Source organism: Ctenopharyngodon idella, chromosome 11 (genome assembly GCF_019924925.1).
Source record: "Ctenopharyngodon idella isolate HZGC_01 chromosome 11, HZGC01, whole genome shotgun sequence".
Taxonomy (NCBI): Eukaryota; Metazoa; Chordata; class Actinopteri; order Cypriniformes; family Xenocyprididae; genus Ctenopharyngodon; species Ctenopharyngodon idella.
The window spans coordinates 23,450,088-23,469,255 of NC_067230.1; the positions used below are offsets into that span (position 1 = coordinate 23,450,088).

The 19,168-nt window shown below is 36.9% G+C and overlaps 2 protein-coding genes and 2 long non-coding RNA genes across 6 annotated transcripts in view; 3 read left to right on the forward strand and 1 right to left on the reverse strand.

The window, feature by feature from the left end:
- The window catches only part of cdkl5 (cyclin-dependent kinase-like 5), a 38,303-nt gene extending 26,155 nt beyond the window's left edge, over positions 1 to 12,148 (forward strand). Inside the window, exons 13-19 of one of the 3 annotated variants that reach the window (XM_051913106.1) lie at positions 61 to 162; positions 879 to 984; positions 2,450 to 2,573; positions 3,214 to 3,319; positions 3,967 to 4,089; positions 6,350 to 6,565; positions 7,131 to 12,148. In XM_051913106.1, the coding sequence (XP_051769066.1) occupies positions 61 to 162; positions 879 to 984; positions 2,450 to 2,573; positions 3,214 to 3,319; positions 3,967 to 4,089; positions 6,350 to 6,565; positions 7,131 to 7,508 (1,155 nt within the window). In that variant the 3' untranslated portion in view covers positions 7,509 to 12,148. The remainder of the gene's footprint in view (positions 1 to 60; positions 163 to 878; positions 985 to 2,449; positions 2,574 to 3,213; positions 3,320 to 3,966; positions 4,090 to 6,349; positions 6,566 to 7,130) is intronic. The other 2 variants (XM_051913107.1, XM_051913108.1) reach the window with 2 other exon arrangements.
- A 62-nt stretch (positions 12,149 to 12,210) lies between these two features.
- Positions 12,211 to 17,758, reverse strand: LOC127522806 (uncharacterized). Its single transcript, XR_007932725.1, has 5 exons — positions 17,615 to 17,758; positions 16,781 to 16,853; positions 15,777 to 15,960; positions 14,736 to 14,899; positions 12,211 to 13,146 (listed from the first exon to the last, which is right to left on the reverse strand). It is a non-coding gene; the product is annotated as an uncharacterized LOC127522806 (long non-coding RNA).
- Positions 12,520 to 16,845, forward strand: rs1a (retinoschisin 1a). The gene is made up of 6 exons (XM_051913109.1): positions 12,520 to 12,665; positions 12,902 to 12,927; positions 13,005 to 13,128; positions 14,725 to 14,866; positions 15,743 to 15,938; positions 16,116 to 16,845. Exons 1-6 carry the CDS (start codon positions 12,611 to 12,613, stop codon positions 16,266 to 16,268), a joined length of 696 nt encoding a protein of 231 aa, XP_051769069.1. The 5' UTR covers positions 12,520 to 12,610; the 3' UTR covers positions 16,269 to 16,845.
- On the forward strand, positions 16,866 to 17,934 carry LOC127522805 (uncharacterized). The gene is made up of 2 exons (XR_007932724.1): positions 16,866 to 17,566; positions 17,650 to 17,934. It is a non-coding gene; the product is annotated as an uncharacterized LOC127522805 (long non-coding RNA).
- The last annotated feature ends 1,234 nt before the right edge of the window (positions 17,935 to 19,168 follow it).

A 19,168-nucleotide genomic window follows, 5' to 3' on the forward strand; every position in this document is an offset into this window, starting at 1 on the left:
CATGCACACTCCCAGTGTCTCCCAGTGTCTGCTTATTTTGCTGTGTGTTTATGTCTGCAGAATGACCAGTCTCCCAAAGAGAAGCCTCATTCTCGCCCCCCGATTAAAGATTCTACGAGGGACAACACAGCTTCCTTCCACTCACAACGCCCAAAAAACGAGGTCCGAGGTCTCAACAGGACCCTCAGAACGCATCCATTCACTCTCTCACAAGATGCTATTGCTTTTCATGCCGCTTTGTTTTTTGTTTTTTTAATGCATTGATCATAAAAGCAAATCACATTTAGCTTTCAGGCCATTGATATGGATGTTTTGTAAATGTTCATGTCACTACATTAACTGCTAGCTCCTGTCTTCAGCATTAAATATCTAAGTTCTCAATTAAAGGGACAGTTCACACAAAAAAAAATATTTTTTTTGTCATTATTAACGCACCATTATGTTGTTCTAAATTTGACTCTTTTTTTTCTGTGAATTAAATTATACTCTTTTTTCATGCAATTACAATGTAGGGAAAGAATCTTTCAAGCTTCAGAAAGGACACAAAATATAAAAGGGATTCATATGACATATATATGGCATATTTTCTATGCCTTACAATAGTGGAATCAAACTGAAATTCCAAAGCCAAAAGTCTTTGCTTCTGTGTTCCATTGGAGAAAGAAAGTCACACGGGTTTAGAATGATATGAAGGTGAGTCAATGATGACAGAAATTTCATTTTTGGGTGAACTATCCATGTAATCTGTTGGTTCTCTTTCTTAATCATTCCTTTTTCCCCAAGCAAATATTCAGTTACAGTAAAACAGTATGTACAGCAAGTTGTAGGAACGACAGTCTCATACTGTCCTGTAGTGTGACCATCCTCTTGTAACTCAGGCTGGGATGTACCATGACACTCATATGGAGGATGGAACCTCGTCCAAGGAGAATAGAATCATCTACAGCGACTCGATGCCTCGTAGAGTGGGAAGCTTTTATAGAGGTACCCTAAAAATGAACTCTGTGAAAAACAAGATGCTAAGTTGTTGTTTTAATCTGTGCATGTTGATAATTCATAAAATGCCATGCTATATACTGTATACTGCTATACTGTTCCCTGTTGAAAAGCATTTGTTGAGGTTTTGGGATAGGATTCTGGTGTGCTGGTAAAAAAACCTTCAGTTTTGTATGTATACTGAAAGTTTTGGGTCAGTACGATTTTTTTAAAATGTTTTTGAAAGAAGACTCATATGCTTATCAAGGCTGCATTTATTTGATGAAAAATATGTAAAAAAAAAATTTTTAAAAAAGTTAATATTTTGAAATATTATTATACTTTTCTAGTATATTTTAAAATGTAATTTTAAACCTAATGCAATTTTGGCAGAGGGAGAAACCCACAACACCCCCCACTTCTTATATTATCAATGTTGACAACAGTTGTGCTGCTTAATACTTTTGTGGAAACTGATACTTTTTTTTTCCAAAAGAACATCATTTTGATCAAATTAATGTGTCCTTCCTAAATAAAAGTATTAAAGGGTTAGTTCACCCAAAAATAAAAATTCTGTCATTTATTACTTACCCTCATGCCGTTCCACACCCGTAAGACCTTCGTTAATCTTCGGAACACAAATTAAGATATTTTAGTTGAAATCCGATGGCTCCGTGAGACCTTCATAGGGAGCAATGACATTTCCTCTCTCAAGATCCATAAAGGTACTAAAAACATATTTAAATCGGTTCATGTGAGTACAGTGGCTCAATATTAATATTATAAAGCGACGAGAATATTTTTGGAGCGCCAAAAAAACAACAAAATAACGACTTATTTAGTAATGGCCGATTTCAAAACACTGCTTCAGGAAGCTTCGGAGCGTTATGAATCAGTGTATCGAATCTGCTGTTCGGAGCGCCAAAGTCACGTGATTTCAGCCGTTGGCAGTTTGACACGCGATCTGAATCATGATTCGATACACTGATTCATTGTGCTCCGATGCTTCCTGAAGCAGTGTTTTGAAATCGGCCATCACTAAATAAGTCGTTTTTTTTTTTGTTTTGTTTTTTTTGGGCGCACCAAAAATATTCTCGTCGCTTTATAATATTAATATTGAACCACTGTACTCACATGAACTGATTTAAATATGTTTTTAGTACCTTTATGGATCTTGAGAGAGGAAATGTTATTGCTCCCTATGAAGGCCTCACGGAGCCATCGGATTTCAACTAAAATATCTTAATTTGTGTTCCGAAGATGAACGAAGGTCTTACGGGTGTGGAACGGCATGAGGGTAAGTAATAAATGACAGAATTTTTATTTTTGGGTGAACTAACCCTTTAACTTATTTTTTTTTTTTAAAAATCTCACTGACCCCAAACGCTAGTGTATGTATGTATTTATTTATTTGTGGGGTAACAATATTTGAGTTAATCTCTGATTCTAGCTTTTGTTCTGTCCTTTTGTGCAGTCCCCTCTCCTCGACCTGACAACTCGTTCCATGAAAGCGCCGGACAGAGCCGAGTGCCTGCGGTGGCGGCAGAAAGCACAGCCATGACAAACCACCCTAAACGTCAGACCAATTTTGACCCCTGGTGAGCACACATGCTTGTTTAGGCAGCACACCCTCAATCGAGGCAAATAAATCATTCTGTGCCCATATACATCCACTGTAAGATGAAATGCTTTGATAAGCTGGAAGTGACAACATGATATATTTGGCTTCAAATGAAAAACTAGAAAATTAAGGTAAAAATAAGGAGTGTTCCCGGTGGTATTGAGATGTCTGGCATCAGTGGGTGCAGAAAATAATAAAGCATGCCCACTTTGCATTCTCTCTAAATTCAACAAACCTGGTCATAGGCAGAAATGTATTATAATTTTAGTGTGTTTTTATTGATTTGCTTTCATAACCCAGTTCTCAGATAATATGGCTGTTCATTTCTTATGTAATAGGGTGAATGTTAAAAAAAGACATCAAAAACATGTCTGTTCTATTTCACCAACAAAAACATGAACAAAAAAAAATTAATAAAATAAAAATTGTCTGGATTTTCATGTCTGTATTACAATGACATTTTTATTTTTTATTTGAAAATTTAGACAGGAAATGTACTTCTCTATTTTATTTTATTATTTCATTTATTTCATTTATTTTTTTTTTTTTTTTGAAGTATGACCCAGAGCTCCTTGTGTTTCTTTGTGAGATTCAACTTTTAATGATTTCATTTCTAGGAATAATTCAGAGGCCATGGTCATGAACCCACCAGAGGTCCCTAAACAAAAAGAAAAACAAGGTTTTTTTCGAGCCATAAAGAAGAAAAAGAAAAAGTCACAGCCGGTAAGAATGTCCCATTCATTCATTTACTCATTATAATTCTCTTTTTCAACTGTCAAAAATTGTGTCAAACGCAGTAAGGAGATAGTAATACTTTAGCCAGGAGACCTTTTTTGTGTGTGCATTTTTTTTAAATTATTATTATTTCACATGTATACGTGTTGCTTAGCTGCTGTGTTTGTGTATGTCTGTCTGCTAGTCATTGAACTTAAATGATGTATTTTATACACAAGGTAGTAGTCTAAGATAGAGGAATACCGTCTCCCTTTATGGCTTAAATTGATAGACAAGCTTTCCCCTCTTAGTGTTCATTCAGTCATCTCAATTAGCATGTAGGTGACAAGTGCAAAAGTGGGCATATCATCCCAAAAAGGAGGCCGTCCACTTGTCCCATTGTCCAATTCATGCCCGACAGAATCCAACAGAGACTCTCGGTGCAGTTCAGTGCCTTCAGTAGCATTTCCCCATAATAGCCATATGGAGACCATTACAGACCCGAGCAGCATGTGTGTGGCAGAATCTGCCTCTATTGTGCTCTGACCACAAATATTGAGCCAGAGGACCGTATGTTCATCTGCTGTATTCAACAACAAAAGATGTTTGGTGTTAATAGAATGAGCCACTGGGGTTTTGTGCGTCTTATATTGCAGACGGACGGCAACGCGGGAAGGAACCCGAGCATCAAGAAAAGCCTTTTCCCCCTCTTTAACTCAAAGAATAGCTTAAAGCATAACTCTTCTGTCAAAGTGCTCCCTGTTGTCCCGCAGCCCATGGTATTGCTCTCATAAAACCGCGCCGCTCTACCAAATAAACACACCTCCATTGCATGTTATGCTAAATGTATAGGTGTTCTATGACTGGATGTCTTTTTGTTATTTTTATTTAGTTATTTTTAGATTTTTTTTTTTTTTTAGATTTCTTAACAAGTAAAACATCAGGTCCAGATCTATGTTAATGTGTAATCTACTGCTAGATAGATGCAGTTTCAAAAATTGTGGGTAAATCTAAGGGGCTGTTTACACAACACTGTTTTCAACTAAAAACGAAAAACTTTTTATACATTTTGGCCGTTCATGACAACAGTGTTTGGGGGGTCTGAAAATGCAAACTTTTGAAAACAAGATTCAAAGTGCAAGTTTTTGAAAACAATACCTTTATAATCTTCATGTAAACTACAAAAACGCGAATTTCTGACATCATGCGCATGTGTATTACCTTGTTCAGTCTATAGGCTGATTTTTATTTATATGAAAAGTCCCTGTTTGGATTTTAATAGGCAAATACTTCAGAATCTACGAATGGATCATTATTACAGTGATTATTATGTTTCTAGCATGTTATATGTTTGGCAACGGTTCTTTTAACCCTTAAAGATGGAGTGTGTAGCTTTTCATTTCTTAAACAACCATGTAGGAAGACACATCATGGCCATATTCCAGGATGACAATGATTCACCAGGGTTAAAATTGTGAAAGAATGGTTCATAGAGCATGAAGAATCATTTTCACACATGAATTGGCACCACTGAGTCCAGACCTTAATTTCATTGAAAGTCTTTGGGATGTGCTGGAGTAGACTTTACAGAGTGCTCACCTCTTGCATTGTCAATACAAGATCTTGGCCAAAAACTGATGCACCTCTTGATGGAAATAACATCATAACATTTATTTCCATCAAGAGATGCATCATTTTTTTATCAAGATCTTGTATTGACAATGCAAGAGGTGAGCACTCTGTAAAGTCTACTCCAGCACATCCCAAAAACTTACACTGAGGTTAAGGTCAGTGCCAATTCATGTGTGAAAATGATTCTTCATGCTCCCTCCTAACAATTCTTTCTCAATTTGAGCCTGATGAAACTTGACATAGTCATCCTGGAATATATCCATGATAAATCATAATACTTGGTTGTTTAAGAAATGAAAAGCTACACACTCCAACTTTTAAGAACCGTTGCAAAACATATTACACGCTAGAAAAATAATAATCCATCTACAGACTCTTAAGTATTTGCCTAATAAAATCCAAATAGCGACTTTTTTTTTTTTTTGGGGCCGGTCAGTGTATAATATAGCGTATATCCATATATATATATATATATATGCACATCTGCCTCAATAAATATATTTTCATTCGAGGGCTTTTTCCCTCAACAAATACGAATGAAAATACATTTAATGTGTCAGATGAGTAAATCATAGAAAATCACAAAAAAGAATGTTCTTTTGTGTTATTTTTACATAATTAATTGTGCTAATGTGTAAATTAATATATTCAATTTTAATTTACAACCAAAACCTAAGTAAGCCTAATTCATCTTTTCACAAACCACACGCATTTAATTTATGGGCTCAATAGCTGGCGGCACAGACAAACTCAGTTTAATATTCCATGTTGTCTTATATAATGAATCATTGATAATCAATTTCAAATCACATTAGGTCAAGAAATTTGTTTTTTAGTTGTTGAAGTAACAGATCTGGTACTGTGTGTTTTACACATCATCGCTTAGGTTACTGCTAGCATCGCAAAAGCATCAGCATGTGTTCTATTAGATGCATGTTAGACCTCATGACCGTCTTTAGCAGCGCCTGCTCAAAGAGGATGCACGTTTTCTCATCTACCATTCTCCGAACCTGAGAGAGAGCAGGAGAAGTGGTTAAAAATGTCTTCAAACATACAAAATCTGTCTTCTGTACACACACACTTGAAAACATTTGCACATTTTTGTACAAAAGGTCAGAAACTGGGCATGTCCCGAAACACTCAGCTCTTTATCTATCTTCAGTAATCCATCTTCTCCAGAAACAGCTGATCATTGGAATTAAATCCTTTTTTAATTCTTAAATTATTTCTGTCATAAACAAATGGAGGCTGTGAGCTGGTTCGCAGGGCTGTATTCCGGAACGTTTCCAGTCTTCTGGCCTAATGCACGTGATTATGGGTGAACTTTTGTTGGGAGAGGCAGAAATTGTACATAAATCCCAGCGTTCAGGTGATTTTACTGGTTTTGTGGTTTGATCTGTGTGCCAGGTTCCTAGTGAGGCCCAGCAGGAGCAGCTAGTGATACAGAGACCAGTCAAATCTTCATCTCATCACAGCAGTCGACACCGCAACCGAGATCGTGACCGGGAACGTGACCTGGAAAGGGACAGGGAGCGTGACCGGGATCGAAACCGCGAGAGGGATCGCGATCGTGACAGGGACAACACTTGGCCGCCTGAAAAGCAGGCAGATGTGCAGCCTCAGGTAAGAAAAACTTAATACGATCCGATAGTAATACGATCTGATTTGTTTGTTCCTGCTGTTCAAAAGTGTGGGGTCAGTAAGTGGACTTCATAGTGGACTTCAACAGTTAACAATGGGATGAAGGTCCAAACTGCAGTTTAAATGCAGTTTCAAAGGGCTCTGCCGAGGAATAGGGATCATTTTCTAAAAAAAATAAAAATTTATATACTTTTTAAACACGAATGCTCATCTTGCACTAGCTTATTCCTCGGCTGTGATCATGTAGAGCACTTTGAAGCTGCATTTAAACTGCAATTTGTACCTTCAACCCGTTGGTAACTGTTGAAGTCCACTATATGGGGAAAAATCCTGGAACATATTCCTCAAAAACCTTAATTTCTTTTCGAGTGAAGAAAGAAAGACATAAACATCTTGGAGGTGTGTAAATTGTCAGGAATTTTTAATTCTGAAGTGAACTAATCCTTTAGTGCATCCTTGCTGAATATATGTATCCATTAACTTTGCAGATATTTTATGATTGCCAACCCAAACAGACTTAATTTTTAATCTTGCTTCCCCGTTTCAGAACCAGCCTCTGAAATCCCTGCGGAAGCTCCTACACCTCTCCTCTCCTGCTACGTCCAATCAGCCCCCACCTCCCGATCGCTCGGCAGAACTGCGCTTCCAGCCCATTCCCAACCCCCCTACCAAAGGGAACCTGAACGAGGTCAGAGGGCACCCACCAGGCAGCGTCACCCCCAATACCAAGAGCCGCAAACCCCACAACTACCCTTTGCCAGGGCAGATCGAGTCCAGCTGGCACGTCTCCGCTCTGAATCGGGCCGAGGGCGCACCGTACCCAGACCAAATGGCAAACAAAGGTGGGCAGAACGGTATCGGCTTTACCAGAGCCGCTCGCGCGAGAATGCCGAACCTCAACGATCTGAAAGAAACGGCTCTTTAGAGGAGGAGGCCCCCTAGTGGCCTCTAGTGTACTTGGTTTCTCCTTTTCCTTCCTGGCTACCTATGGAATGCTATTGTTCATACAGTGGTACACAATGCCACTTCTGGCCAGAAGGTGGCAATAGTTATGTCTCAGATTTGTTTTTTAAAGCATCCACATTTGATAGAATTTGTATTATTGTTCATTACATCTGGGTTCAGTTTTCTGTTGAATATATCTTATTGACGATGATATGAATCTATGTATTTGTATATGGAAACTTAGGGATGGGGACAAAAAAAAATCTGTGGAATTGTAAGAGCTTTAGTTTATACACGAGAATGTATAAATATTTAATGTGTAATAATTCTATATTTCATGGAGATTATTTAATGAATTATTGGTGTGTTAATAGTTATAATGTACAGAGTGCATTTTATGGTTGTAACAAAAGTACTTATTGTTTCTGAATTATTTTCCTCTCTTTATCAAACATTGTTTTCTGATATGAATTCTCAGTGCAGATTAGGTCTATATTTCACACTCATACTGCAGGTTATTGAATCATCCCTATATAAAACATACAACTGATGCTTCCTAAACAGGTTCGGTGTTACTTTTCATGCGAGACCATTAAATCAACGTCCCATGATGGCTATTTGTCTCACTTTACCTGTAGCCGGTGTCTTACAATGTTTCCCATGAGCTTGGCATTCAAAACAGGATACTAACCTAAACATGGAGATCAGATAGTGCTTGTATTTGGCGTCAGTTCATTAGAGCCCAGATCCCTGAAGAGCTGGATTTCCTGTGAATAATGAATTTCAGCAGAGGCCCCCAGGGCCTCTCCGTGTCTCCCTCTGCGATCTAGACCCCACCAGCTGGTGAATAAGTGTGACTTTGCCTGTGGCACGAGCGATGGTTTACAAGCAGCTTTGCTCAAGGTTGTGAAAGTTAAGTCTGTATCTCCGTCCCGACGTGACTTCCAGCGGTCGCTTCGCGGGGATTCGGTTGCATGTGCGCATGATTCATTTAACAAACTGAATAACTGGCGGTTTTATTTTAATCCGTTTAACGGCATGTTTTTGAAGAGATAAAAGCATTGCCTCGGGACCTGGTAAAAGGGTTTCAAAGACGTAATGCAGTTATTGATCTGTTAGCGGGGAGTGCAGGTGGGAGACGCGGTGAGATTTTTGAGCGGCCCCTGAAACGCAGCACATTTCCATTCAGGCTTTCGCTGTACATTTCATCAAATTATATTTTACAAATACAGATTGAAATTAGATGGATATAAAATATGCAAAATAGCTGTATTAAGGATTCCTGGCATTTGAATACCAATGCAAACAGAGCAATATAGCATGACTTTGAGGTGAATTTATCATCTTTCATAGAGCTGCTTCTGAGTATTACATTTTTATTTATTTACGTTGATCATCACGGCAGGCACTTTGCTCAACAACTGAAGTTGCTCATAAAATCCCCCACCCAAAGAGAGTGACAGAGCATTTTCATTTCAGTAACTCTAGTGAAATATGTTCTTCAGTATTTTTACGAAAGCTTTTCTTTTTGGTTTTTGAAATAGTATCGTTTCAATGGTGCACTTTAAACAGACATTTCTCACAGGTGTTTGTGTTGATATGGTGTTTGATTAAAACTTCTACCTTATCTACCTACAGTACATGAGCTCTGTCTTTCACAGGACTGGATTAGGATTATTCATGTTCAAGTTACACATTCAAGTACAGTCTATACAGTATTGTTTAGGATTATTGGCATTTACATCATAAAGTCATGTTTTTTTTTCTGTTCTTATTTATATCTCTGTTGATTCTGTTGTCTCAGCACTCTTTCAGTGTGCTGTACGTAGATAATTTTCAGCAACAGCAATCAGGTTCAGTCATTATGTTCAGTTATGTTCTGCTGTGTTTGTCTTTCATGGTTAAACTGCCATGCAACTGTTGATTTTTGTTTTGTAGGAAGAGATGATGAATCTTCTATATGCTCGTTCAAAAAGTTTGAAAGTCACTTTCTGGAACATATTGTTTCCTTGTTGAGTATTTTCAGGTTACTTTTAGTGACATGAAACACTTTGTTCCTGAGTAATGCGGTCTGCTGATTTTCCTTTTGAGAGTATTTCATCCTTCCCGAGTTTTAGAATGTGATTCCATCACTACTGGATTAACACCTTGTCCATAAACGCTCTGACATCCTTTAATCTGCAGTACGTTGGCACAGTCTGTCTCCGTGGTGCCAGGTAATCCTCCCATCAGCCAGCTGTTAGGACTGCCAAGATAAACAGTTTGGCTGTCGCCAGCTGTGGTGAGGTCGCCTGCGAGAGGTAATCTATGACCAGCCTTGTTAACCCGCTACAAAACATGTAGAATGTCACTGATTCTGAATTTCTTTTGTTTGCTAAGCACCATTATTTTGATTTTTATATATTGTCACATTTATTTTTTTTTTACTTTTAAATTGACTGGTGTGGAATCATGCTAACAGAAGATATTTAGTACTAGAGTACTAAAATATTACGAAAGCTAGTTTTAAGCGTTAAAATAGAAAACTGATCTACCAAGGGCTGCGTCTACCAACATTTTTGTCAAAATGGAGCCTGATAGTCGTGTGATATAGCCTGGGTGGATATACAATACTGGTTTAAAGTTTGGGGTGAGTTGTTTTTTTTTTTTTTTTTTTTTTTGAAAGAAATTAATACTTTTATTCGGCAAGGATGCATTCAGTTGATCAAACGTGACAGTAAAGACATTTATGTTATCTTTCTATTTCAAAAAAATGCTTTTGAACTTTCCATTCAACAAAGAATCCTGAAAAGAAAAAATGTATCATGGTTTCCACAAAAATAATAAAATATTAAGTAGCACAACTGTTTTTAACATTGATAATAATAAGTAATGGAAAAATTAACTGCGGAAAAAAGAAAACTTATTTTAAATTGTAATAATATTTTGCAATATTACTGTTTTTACTGTATTTTGATCAAATAAATGCAGCCTTGGTAAGCATAAGAGACTTCTTTCAAAAACATAAAAAAATCTTTGAAATCAACCTCAAACTTTTGAACGGTAATGTAGGTGAAGTGGATTTTTATGAACATTGTTAGCCATTTGGAACCTGATATTAATATAAAAAAAACGACACTGACAAATAGTGTCGCACTTTACCTTCATTCACCTTATATGACTGAATGAGCAGGGTTTTGACTGCCTTAAATGTATGCTGAAGGATATTGTGAAGGTGTTTCTGAGTGTTTCTTGGTTCACTGCCATACTGAAGTATACCTGCAGGTACTGACAACTCATCTGTCATGGTATAATAGCCATAGACAGCTTGTCTTATATTGGCTTGTAGCATCTATCATCCAAAGAGGATGCCCATTTGCTTTTCATTGTGAGCTGTTGAATGCAGGGATATAAACATTCAGGTTCATCCCACAGAATAGATGAAATATATTAGACAATTAGTCAATATTCGTTGATTCTCATATTTGTGTATGGCTGTTCATTTTCTCTTTTTTTTTTTTTTTTTCTCTCTGGCTTGGCAATGAGTAAAAGATGTGTCCTTTTAGAATGTAATGTATTTAACTCTTTTATCAGTTTACCATTTATGTCTGCATAAGAATGTAAGCCTTTAATGCAAATAAGGCCCAGTGGTCAGTTTGCATCTTTCATGGTTATCGAAAACAGCTCTCTTTTCTACTTTAGACATTTCGTAATGTTTATTCCACCTTTGAGTATTGAAATCACTGCCACATTTTTGTCTAAAGCAGTTGTTGTGCCAACTAAAGCCATTGTGAAGTCTTGTAAGGCCAAAGGTTTACAATCTATCAGGAACAAAAGCGTTTATTCTGTCATGTGAGCATTCAATTTGTCTGTTCCATGAATTCACAGATGTATATCTGTCATTCTCTTTATTTTAGTGGACTGACTTCTGAGTCTGTCATAGAATGTACTTAGAAAGACATTTGTTTTTGTTTTATTTAAATGTTAAGACTGTTCCTATTGTATGTTGAACTGTTTTGCTGAGTTTTCGCAGTCTGTTTGAATACTGTTTGCTGAATTGAGAACATGGTCCATCCCTTTTCTGCTTGACAGGATTGACATGAACAACACACAGTAGTTGTCAATACAACCAACCAATAAGAATGTGACTTCCATTTAGACAACAGCCATCACTTTACATCTATCAGGCCCACGCAGATCTTCAATGTTCTTTACATCCCTCACTGCTAAAATTTTGGCTTTTTTAATGTTCCTTTCAGTTACCAATACGTGTCTTGTATTTTTTGTTATGTGTAACATGCTTTTACCTATATATTTCCACCACATTTAATGTGATAAAAGTCTGCAGTTCCCATCTGGGCCTGCTTCTATCCAATCGATTGAGTCTGTAAACTGAAAGTTATTTGCGTATAACTTTTTTATCACCAATGCACAACATTTAGCTCAAACATAATCACTACTCACTCAGCACTTTGTCTATGTCTTTTGTGAAGACTATTTGTCTGTGTGTTCTCTTTAGGGTACAAATGGGAAACAGCACCCTAACGTTGTTTGATTTAAGTCCAGGCATGTCTGACTCCAACAGCGTTTATAATGTATATTCCGCTGTAATTAATAACAATTAAAACAATGTCTACCCAACTATGTTCTAGCATGCATCATTTCATTGCAAACACCGACACAAAACAATGGAGACCGGTAAATAATAAATGGATAATTTATTGCAGCAATTACAGAAGAAAAACGACACTGAAAAGAAAGAAACCAGCCTCTCTCCATGAAATGGCATATTGTATGTAGTGAATTGCATCAACAGATTGCCAGGGAAGTTGAATTGAGTTAATTGTATGCATTGAACCATTAACTGGGTCACAGAAGGTGATCGTCCGGCTTTATAATCTGGGATCGTTTGGCTATTTCTCTCTTTTTTAACAGACAAGGGTCGGACTGGGATGTGAACAATTTCAAACTAGCTTTTAGCAGTAAAGGGGAGGAGCTTTGAGATAAAGGGCATTAGATAAGGCCATTAGTGCTCCGTGGATTACAGTAATCCAGCCCCTTTAATATCAGTGCGGTGGTCCACCACTCGAAAAATAAACCATCATGGAGTACAGACTGCAGAACACGTTACTGTTAGCCATCCTGCTGGTGTCTGAAGGTATGTTCCATTATTTTCAATAAATTATCAGAAATTAAATGATAAAATTTTAAAAAAGTGCATCAGACTTAAATAAAAAAATGTTAACGATAAACTAAATATATAAACAAAAATGATTGTGAATTATGGTTGTATAATGTGAATTTAAGTCTTAATAAATTCTGTTCAACCTGTATTAACAGTTCATTTAGCCTAATGAGATAATAAAAGTCTTTTACTCTTCCACATTTTCCCAGGTTTTGTTGGGTTACAAGCGCAAGAGGTAATTAAAAACATTTGATATTGGCATAAAGACAATTAAAAGACAAGATATTAATAACTATGTTGATATGTGCTTAGGATGGCGAGGGCAACGACACATGGGCTGGGAAAACCTGCAAGTGTGACTGCGATGATTCCTCTAGCAAACTGCTTTCCAAAGGTTCTTCATCAAGTTGGGCGCAGGAGATGGACTGCATGCCAGGTAAGAAAGAGAAACGGTCTGAATGAAATATGGGAGAAAAAAGCATTTAATAGAATGTAATAAGCACTTATTGTGACAGTATTAATGTGAGTGTTTTGTAGGCTTCTCATCATTTGTCCTAGTTTTGGATGATCTCCGCTCTGCCATTATGAAGTGTTTTGGTTCAAAACGTGTGTCAAACAAATATATAATGAATCATTTTCCTTGATTACCTAAATAGTACAGTTAACTGTTTTTACTGGCTGAGGGTGAATTGTGAATCAAATACCACTGAAATCCTTTATGCCCGATTTGTCAGGAGAGTGAAACTTCTGAATGGGGCTTTGCGCTAACATTAACATTGGAATTGAGATGGATGGATTAGTTAGCTGGTGCCCTTCGGAAACAGAAGGCAGGACATGTGCGAATGAGCTGGCTCCCGGACAAGCCCCCGCCTGCAGCGGTGCAGAAAGTCATTAATCATTTGGTTGCAGCTTCACCTGGGCCATGTGTGCCATCACCGCATCCCATTGGCACACCACCACAGGGCAGACATGCTCCATTAACACTGAGCAGTTTGTGTTCTGAGTCCTCTGAGAATGATGTGTTAGAATCAAATGGAGGAAAGTTGAGATGAAAAAATAAATTAAAGACTTAAGAATCACAGTGATGGACAGGATGCAGGTTCATAGTCCCATTATGTTGACCCTTAAAGGGATAGTTCACCCAAAAATGAAAATTCTGTCATCATTTACTCCCCCTCAAGTTGTTCCAAACCTGTATAAATTTCTTTATATTTGGAAGAACGTTTGTAACCAAGCAGAACTCGCCCCCCATTGACTACCATAGTATTTTTTTTCCTACTATGGTAGTCAATGGGGGGTGAGATGTGCTAGGTTACAAACATTCCTCCAAATATCTTCCTTTGTGTACAGCAGAACAAAGAAATTTGTTGAACAAAATTGGAACAACTTGAGGGTGAGTAGATTAAAGATGACAACATTTTCATTTTTGAGTGCATTGTCCCTTTAAGCGTTGACTTTTGCAGATATTTTTAAAGACACCTTTTCTCTGAAAAAGAGGAAATTCAGATCAAAGTTCATGATTTCTGAATCAGAATGCCTTTTATTTTCGTCTGATTTCATAAAAATCAAAACCAGAAGAGGGTATGTCAAAAAGAGCATCCTAAATCCTTGAAAAGAAGGACTGTTATATAAAAACACTGATGTAGGACTGGAGCTTAAGTGTGGAACGTGACCATCTGTCAACCTAAAGTCTTAATGGATGTTGATCTTTCACTATGGGGAACTAAAGCTTTTGGGATTGTAAAGTCACGAGTGGAAGCACAGAATTACAGAGCTGCCAGATTAACGCTTTGTCCATTTCTCTTTAAAACAGCCGGACAAAGAAATCTCTCTGATCGCATGACTAATGTTTCATTAAGCCCTCTGTCAGACATGTCGGACATCCTGCAGGCTCTTGTTGAATGGGCCTGTCCACATTTTAGTAATTCAGAGTCAGAAAGCCTGAACTGAGCCAATGCATATTTATAATCTCACTTCAAATTATATGCAAAGAGAATCTATTCTCAATGTCTATTCTTAATTTACTGTCCAGAGTGTCCCTACCATAAGCCCCTGGGTTTTGAGGCAGGATCTGTGACTTCAGATCAGATGAGCTGCTCTAATGAAGACCAGTACACAGGCTGGTTCTCCTCCTGGGTTGCAAGCAAGGCAAGGCTCAACAGCCAAGGATTTGGGTGAGTTCTCTGAAGTACTGCTCAGTATGGTGGCTGTAAAAAAGAAAGTCTTGTCCTTTCAGTTAAACTGAATAAAATACAGTTAAATAAACTCTTTTTTTTTTTGACAGATTTTACTGCTGATTTCACATGTTCCTCAAACAATTTAACTTTGTTAAAAATTTTACAAAATAAAAGTAAAAACAATCTAAATACTAAATCCTGAATTGTAACATGATTTTTTGCAGTTGTAAATAAAACAAAGATCACTGGATTACTTTTTACAAGAAAATACTATTTCAGTCTTTATACTTTGTGCTATATAAAAAGTTCTATATAAATAAATGTTTACTTGCACTACTGTTCAAAGGTTTGGAGTCAGTAAGATTTTTTTTAAAGAAATTAATACTTCTATTCAGCGAGTATGCATTAAATTGGTCAAAAGTGACAGTAAAGACATTTAAAAAAAATCTATTTCAAATAAATATATAATATTATATAATGAACTTTTTAATTATCAAAATCCTTTATATATAAATATTAAGCAGCACAACTGTTTTCAAGATTGATAATAATAATAAATGTTTCTTGGGCACCAAATCATCATATTAGAATGATTTCTGAAGGATCATGTGACACTGAAGACTGGAGTAATAATGCTGAAAATTCAGCTTTGACATCAAAGAATTAAAATACATTTAAAATATATTAAAATAAAAAACAGCTATTTTAAATCGTAATAATATTTCACAATATTACGAGCTTTGGTTTGCATAAAAGACAAAAAAATCTTACTGGCCCCAAACTTTTGAATGCTATTATACTTATTTTATACATAATGTTGACCAGCAATTTTAGAGATTTCGGTCTTAAAGAGACTTTGACTATATGTCCCAGGTGTGCCTGGCTGTCTAAGTTCCAGGATACTAACCAGTGGCTTCAGATTGACCTGAAGGAGGTCAAAGTGGTTTCTGGGATCCTGACCCAGGGGCGCTGTGACTCTGATGAGTGGGTTACCAAGTACACTGTGCAGTACCGCACCAATGAGAAACTCAACTGGATCTACTACAAGGACCAAACTGGAAACAACAGGGTAAGAAGACAAACAGCCCATCCTGGAATAATAAGGGTTCAAAAAAAACAAAACACTATTTAGTATTTATTTTTACTGTAATTAAAGTATTGCAACCTGTACTCTAAAGTCGGCACTTAAGTATCTAATTCAGTCTAGTTCTTGGTTTTATGCTTTCTACACTTGTTTTTTCCTCAGGTGTTCTATGGAAACTCTGACCGCTCTTCCACAGTCCAGAACCTGCTGCGTCCACCTATCGTAGCACGTTACATCCGTATCATCCCTCTTGGCTGGCACACTCGCATCGCCATCCGTATGGAGCTGCTACTATGCACGAATAAATGCACCTGATCTGGAACACGCCAGCAAAGCCATACCCAACTATTTCCTGTACTGCCCCCTTTCTTGTATCACAACATGCCAAAGTGAACATCACTGCATAAATTCACTGCACTTGCTTTTTTTTTTTTTTTATTTTCTGGTATTTTCAAGGAGGAAATGATCAGTAGAATGTGTTATAGTTACATTAATTTGTGTTAAAGATATTTTCCTTTTCTCTTTACATTTAAAGAGTTTTTTTTCCTGTCATTTTGTATTTGATTTATGTACAAAAATGCTTTTTTGCTTTGGCAAATCAGATATAAAGGTGCAAGATGAGGCCAGAGGAGGCAACTTTGGTAATATGGCTAAACCAGAGGTTAGCTTATCTGGAGAGAGGTGGGGAGATCTTGTGGAGTTGTACTGAATGTTGCTATTGTGTGTTCTGATGTGTTTTGTGATGGTGACATAGGGTGTTTTATTCCCACTGTTATGTCCAATTCCTTTTTGTGAGCCTAAATTGATTAATTGTATTTGTGGCTTACCCGAGAAACAACGCCCTTGAATAAAGAACGTCTCTCTCTGTACATTGTGTATGTCCAACAGTTCATTTGGATACTATACAAAAAAAAAATAAAATCAATATGTAAATATACATATAAATTGTCAATATATAAAAATGTATATGAATGGGAATGTGACAGAGGCACCAAATGTATCAGTACATGCACAGGATGATTCAACATCCAATATATTATTAGGGGAAATAAGCATTTGCTGATATGAAACATTTGCATCATATTTTATGCAATTTTTATTGATAATTTTTAATAATTCACTGCTATATAATATAAACATTTAATTTAATTGCAATAAAAAAGTGATGTTGAAAAATAAAGATGTTTAAAATGTCATTTTATTGGATTCATATAGTATTATTCAATAATTATTTTAAAATAATAACAAATACAACATCCCCTCGTAGTCTTTAGCCCCTTTTCGAAAGGTGTCATCTTACCCCAGTGGTCTAATTTTACTTTTCTACTTTAAAAAAAAAAAAAAAAATGTGCTGAAATAAGATTAAGATATTATTAGTTATTATTTGACCCAGTGCGCATGCGCTCCACGTCAAATGCACCTGCTTGTTAGTCATTAGGGGACTGATTACAAATACCTTAAATTGTAGTTTCGCGTCAGCGACCTGCTGTATACTCACTGCCCTATCCATCATGAAAGCGCCTGGTCTTAAAAGCAAGCGGTGCACGGCATCTAGAAGCTCCATATCAGGAACCAGAGGTCACGCTGCGTTCATCTACACAGTCCGACAACAGGTGTGTTTTATAGGTCCGCAAATAACTAAACATTTGTTGAAAATTTACCTGAAATGGCTGCACATAAAACAACTGAATTCCAGTCAGCAGTGAGAAGCGTCCATGAGTCCAGGGGCGTAAGCAGATATTTGCTGCAGAGAGTGGGGTCAGAGGCCGCGCGACTCTCCTGTTTCAGCCGCCACAGAATCGTCACGCGGAGGGAGATTCTGGAGGCCTGGAATCAACTGAGACGCCGCAGAAATCCAGCTGCGCTGGCTGGCGCCTGAGCCTTGAATCTTTTTAGCTGAAGCTTTTAATGTATATAACAATTTTAGTTGATTTTGTAAATATTTATTTGTTCAAATAATAAAATCATTTTGTTAATCTGGCCCATGTTTGCTTATTATACTGGCGTGTTGAATTTTTATGGAATATTTGATGCTTTGCTGCTGCACATCGCCACTTATTAATTACATGTTTCTTTTGTATGTTCTATGCTGTTTAATTTCACACGTGTGACGTTATAAGTCTCTAAAAAAAAAAAAAAAAAAAAAGTCTCTACCTTTTAAAGCGCGTGCTTGCTTTCCCGACTTCAATGCTGTGAAGGAGACCGTGAATGAACGGGGGGGAAAAAAAATCACGAACGGGTTCTTCTAGTACAGACTGAACGTTTATTTCGTCACATGAATCAATCTTGTTCGCAACAAGGTTAGAAAAAGGCGAAAGAATTATGAAATTGTAAGCATAACACAATTAAACAAGAAGGACGTTTTTTTTTTCATACTATACTATATAGACTTAAAGGCCCGCTGAAGTGTTTTGAAACGCGCAGCATTATTCAATGTGTTGACGTAATTTCAACTGAAACAGGAAGACAGGGCGATATATCGAAAAGCCCCGCCCCTTTTTAAAAATAGCCAATAGCGTTTCGTTTATATCACAGCTCGCCAGAGCCATTAAACTCCGTAAAACCTCTGTTTCCTTTTAATATCTAACCGTTTATCCTCACAATCTCCTCTATATCACTTTAAAATACAGCATTCTGTGCAGAATTTAAATGGGTTCAATACCTTTCGTGGTCTGAGCCGACTCGCGGTTATGATCCACTCTGCACTCTTATACTAACGTGAAAACGGACTTCATTCGCATCAATGGAAAGCATATTTACACTGTCTGAATCGTTCTCTATTCTCTATATAGTGCACTATGTGCCATTCACCATGTAGAAACTAGTAAATGTGTGAACAAATGACCGATTTCAACTGCAGCTTCAGTGTCTGTTGATAGTGTAGGAGGGGGCGGGACTTCAGATTCTAGAGAGCATTTGATTGGACAGAAGATTTGATGAGAAGCTGAAGTGCATGTGATGTCATGAAAATCCGTGATCCATTTTAGCAGAAGTGAGAGACTAAGTTTTGAATGCTTATATCTCCTAAATGCGAATTTTGTCATTGTTTTGGAACACACCAGCTTATTCATAACATTAAGACTAACATATTCATAGTACTAAGCTAAAAAACTTAAATTTTGATTTCAGGGGGACTTTAATGTCTTTTTATATAGCTCGATAACATTCAGCTATTAATTAAATTATTCATTCACTACTTAAAAATACACTGTTCG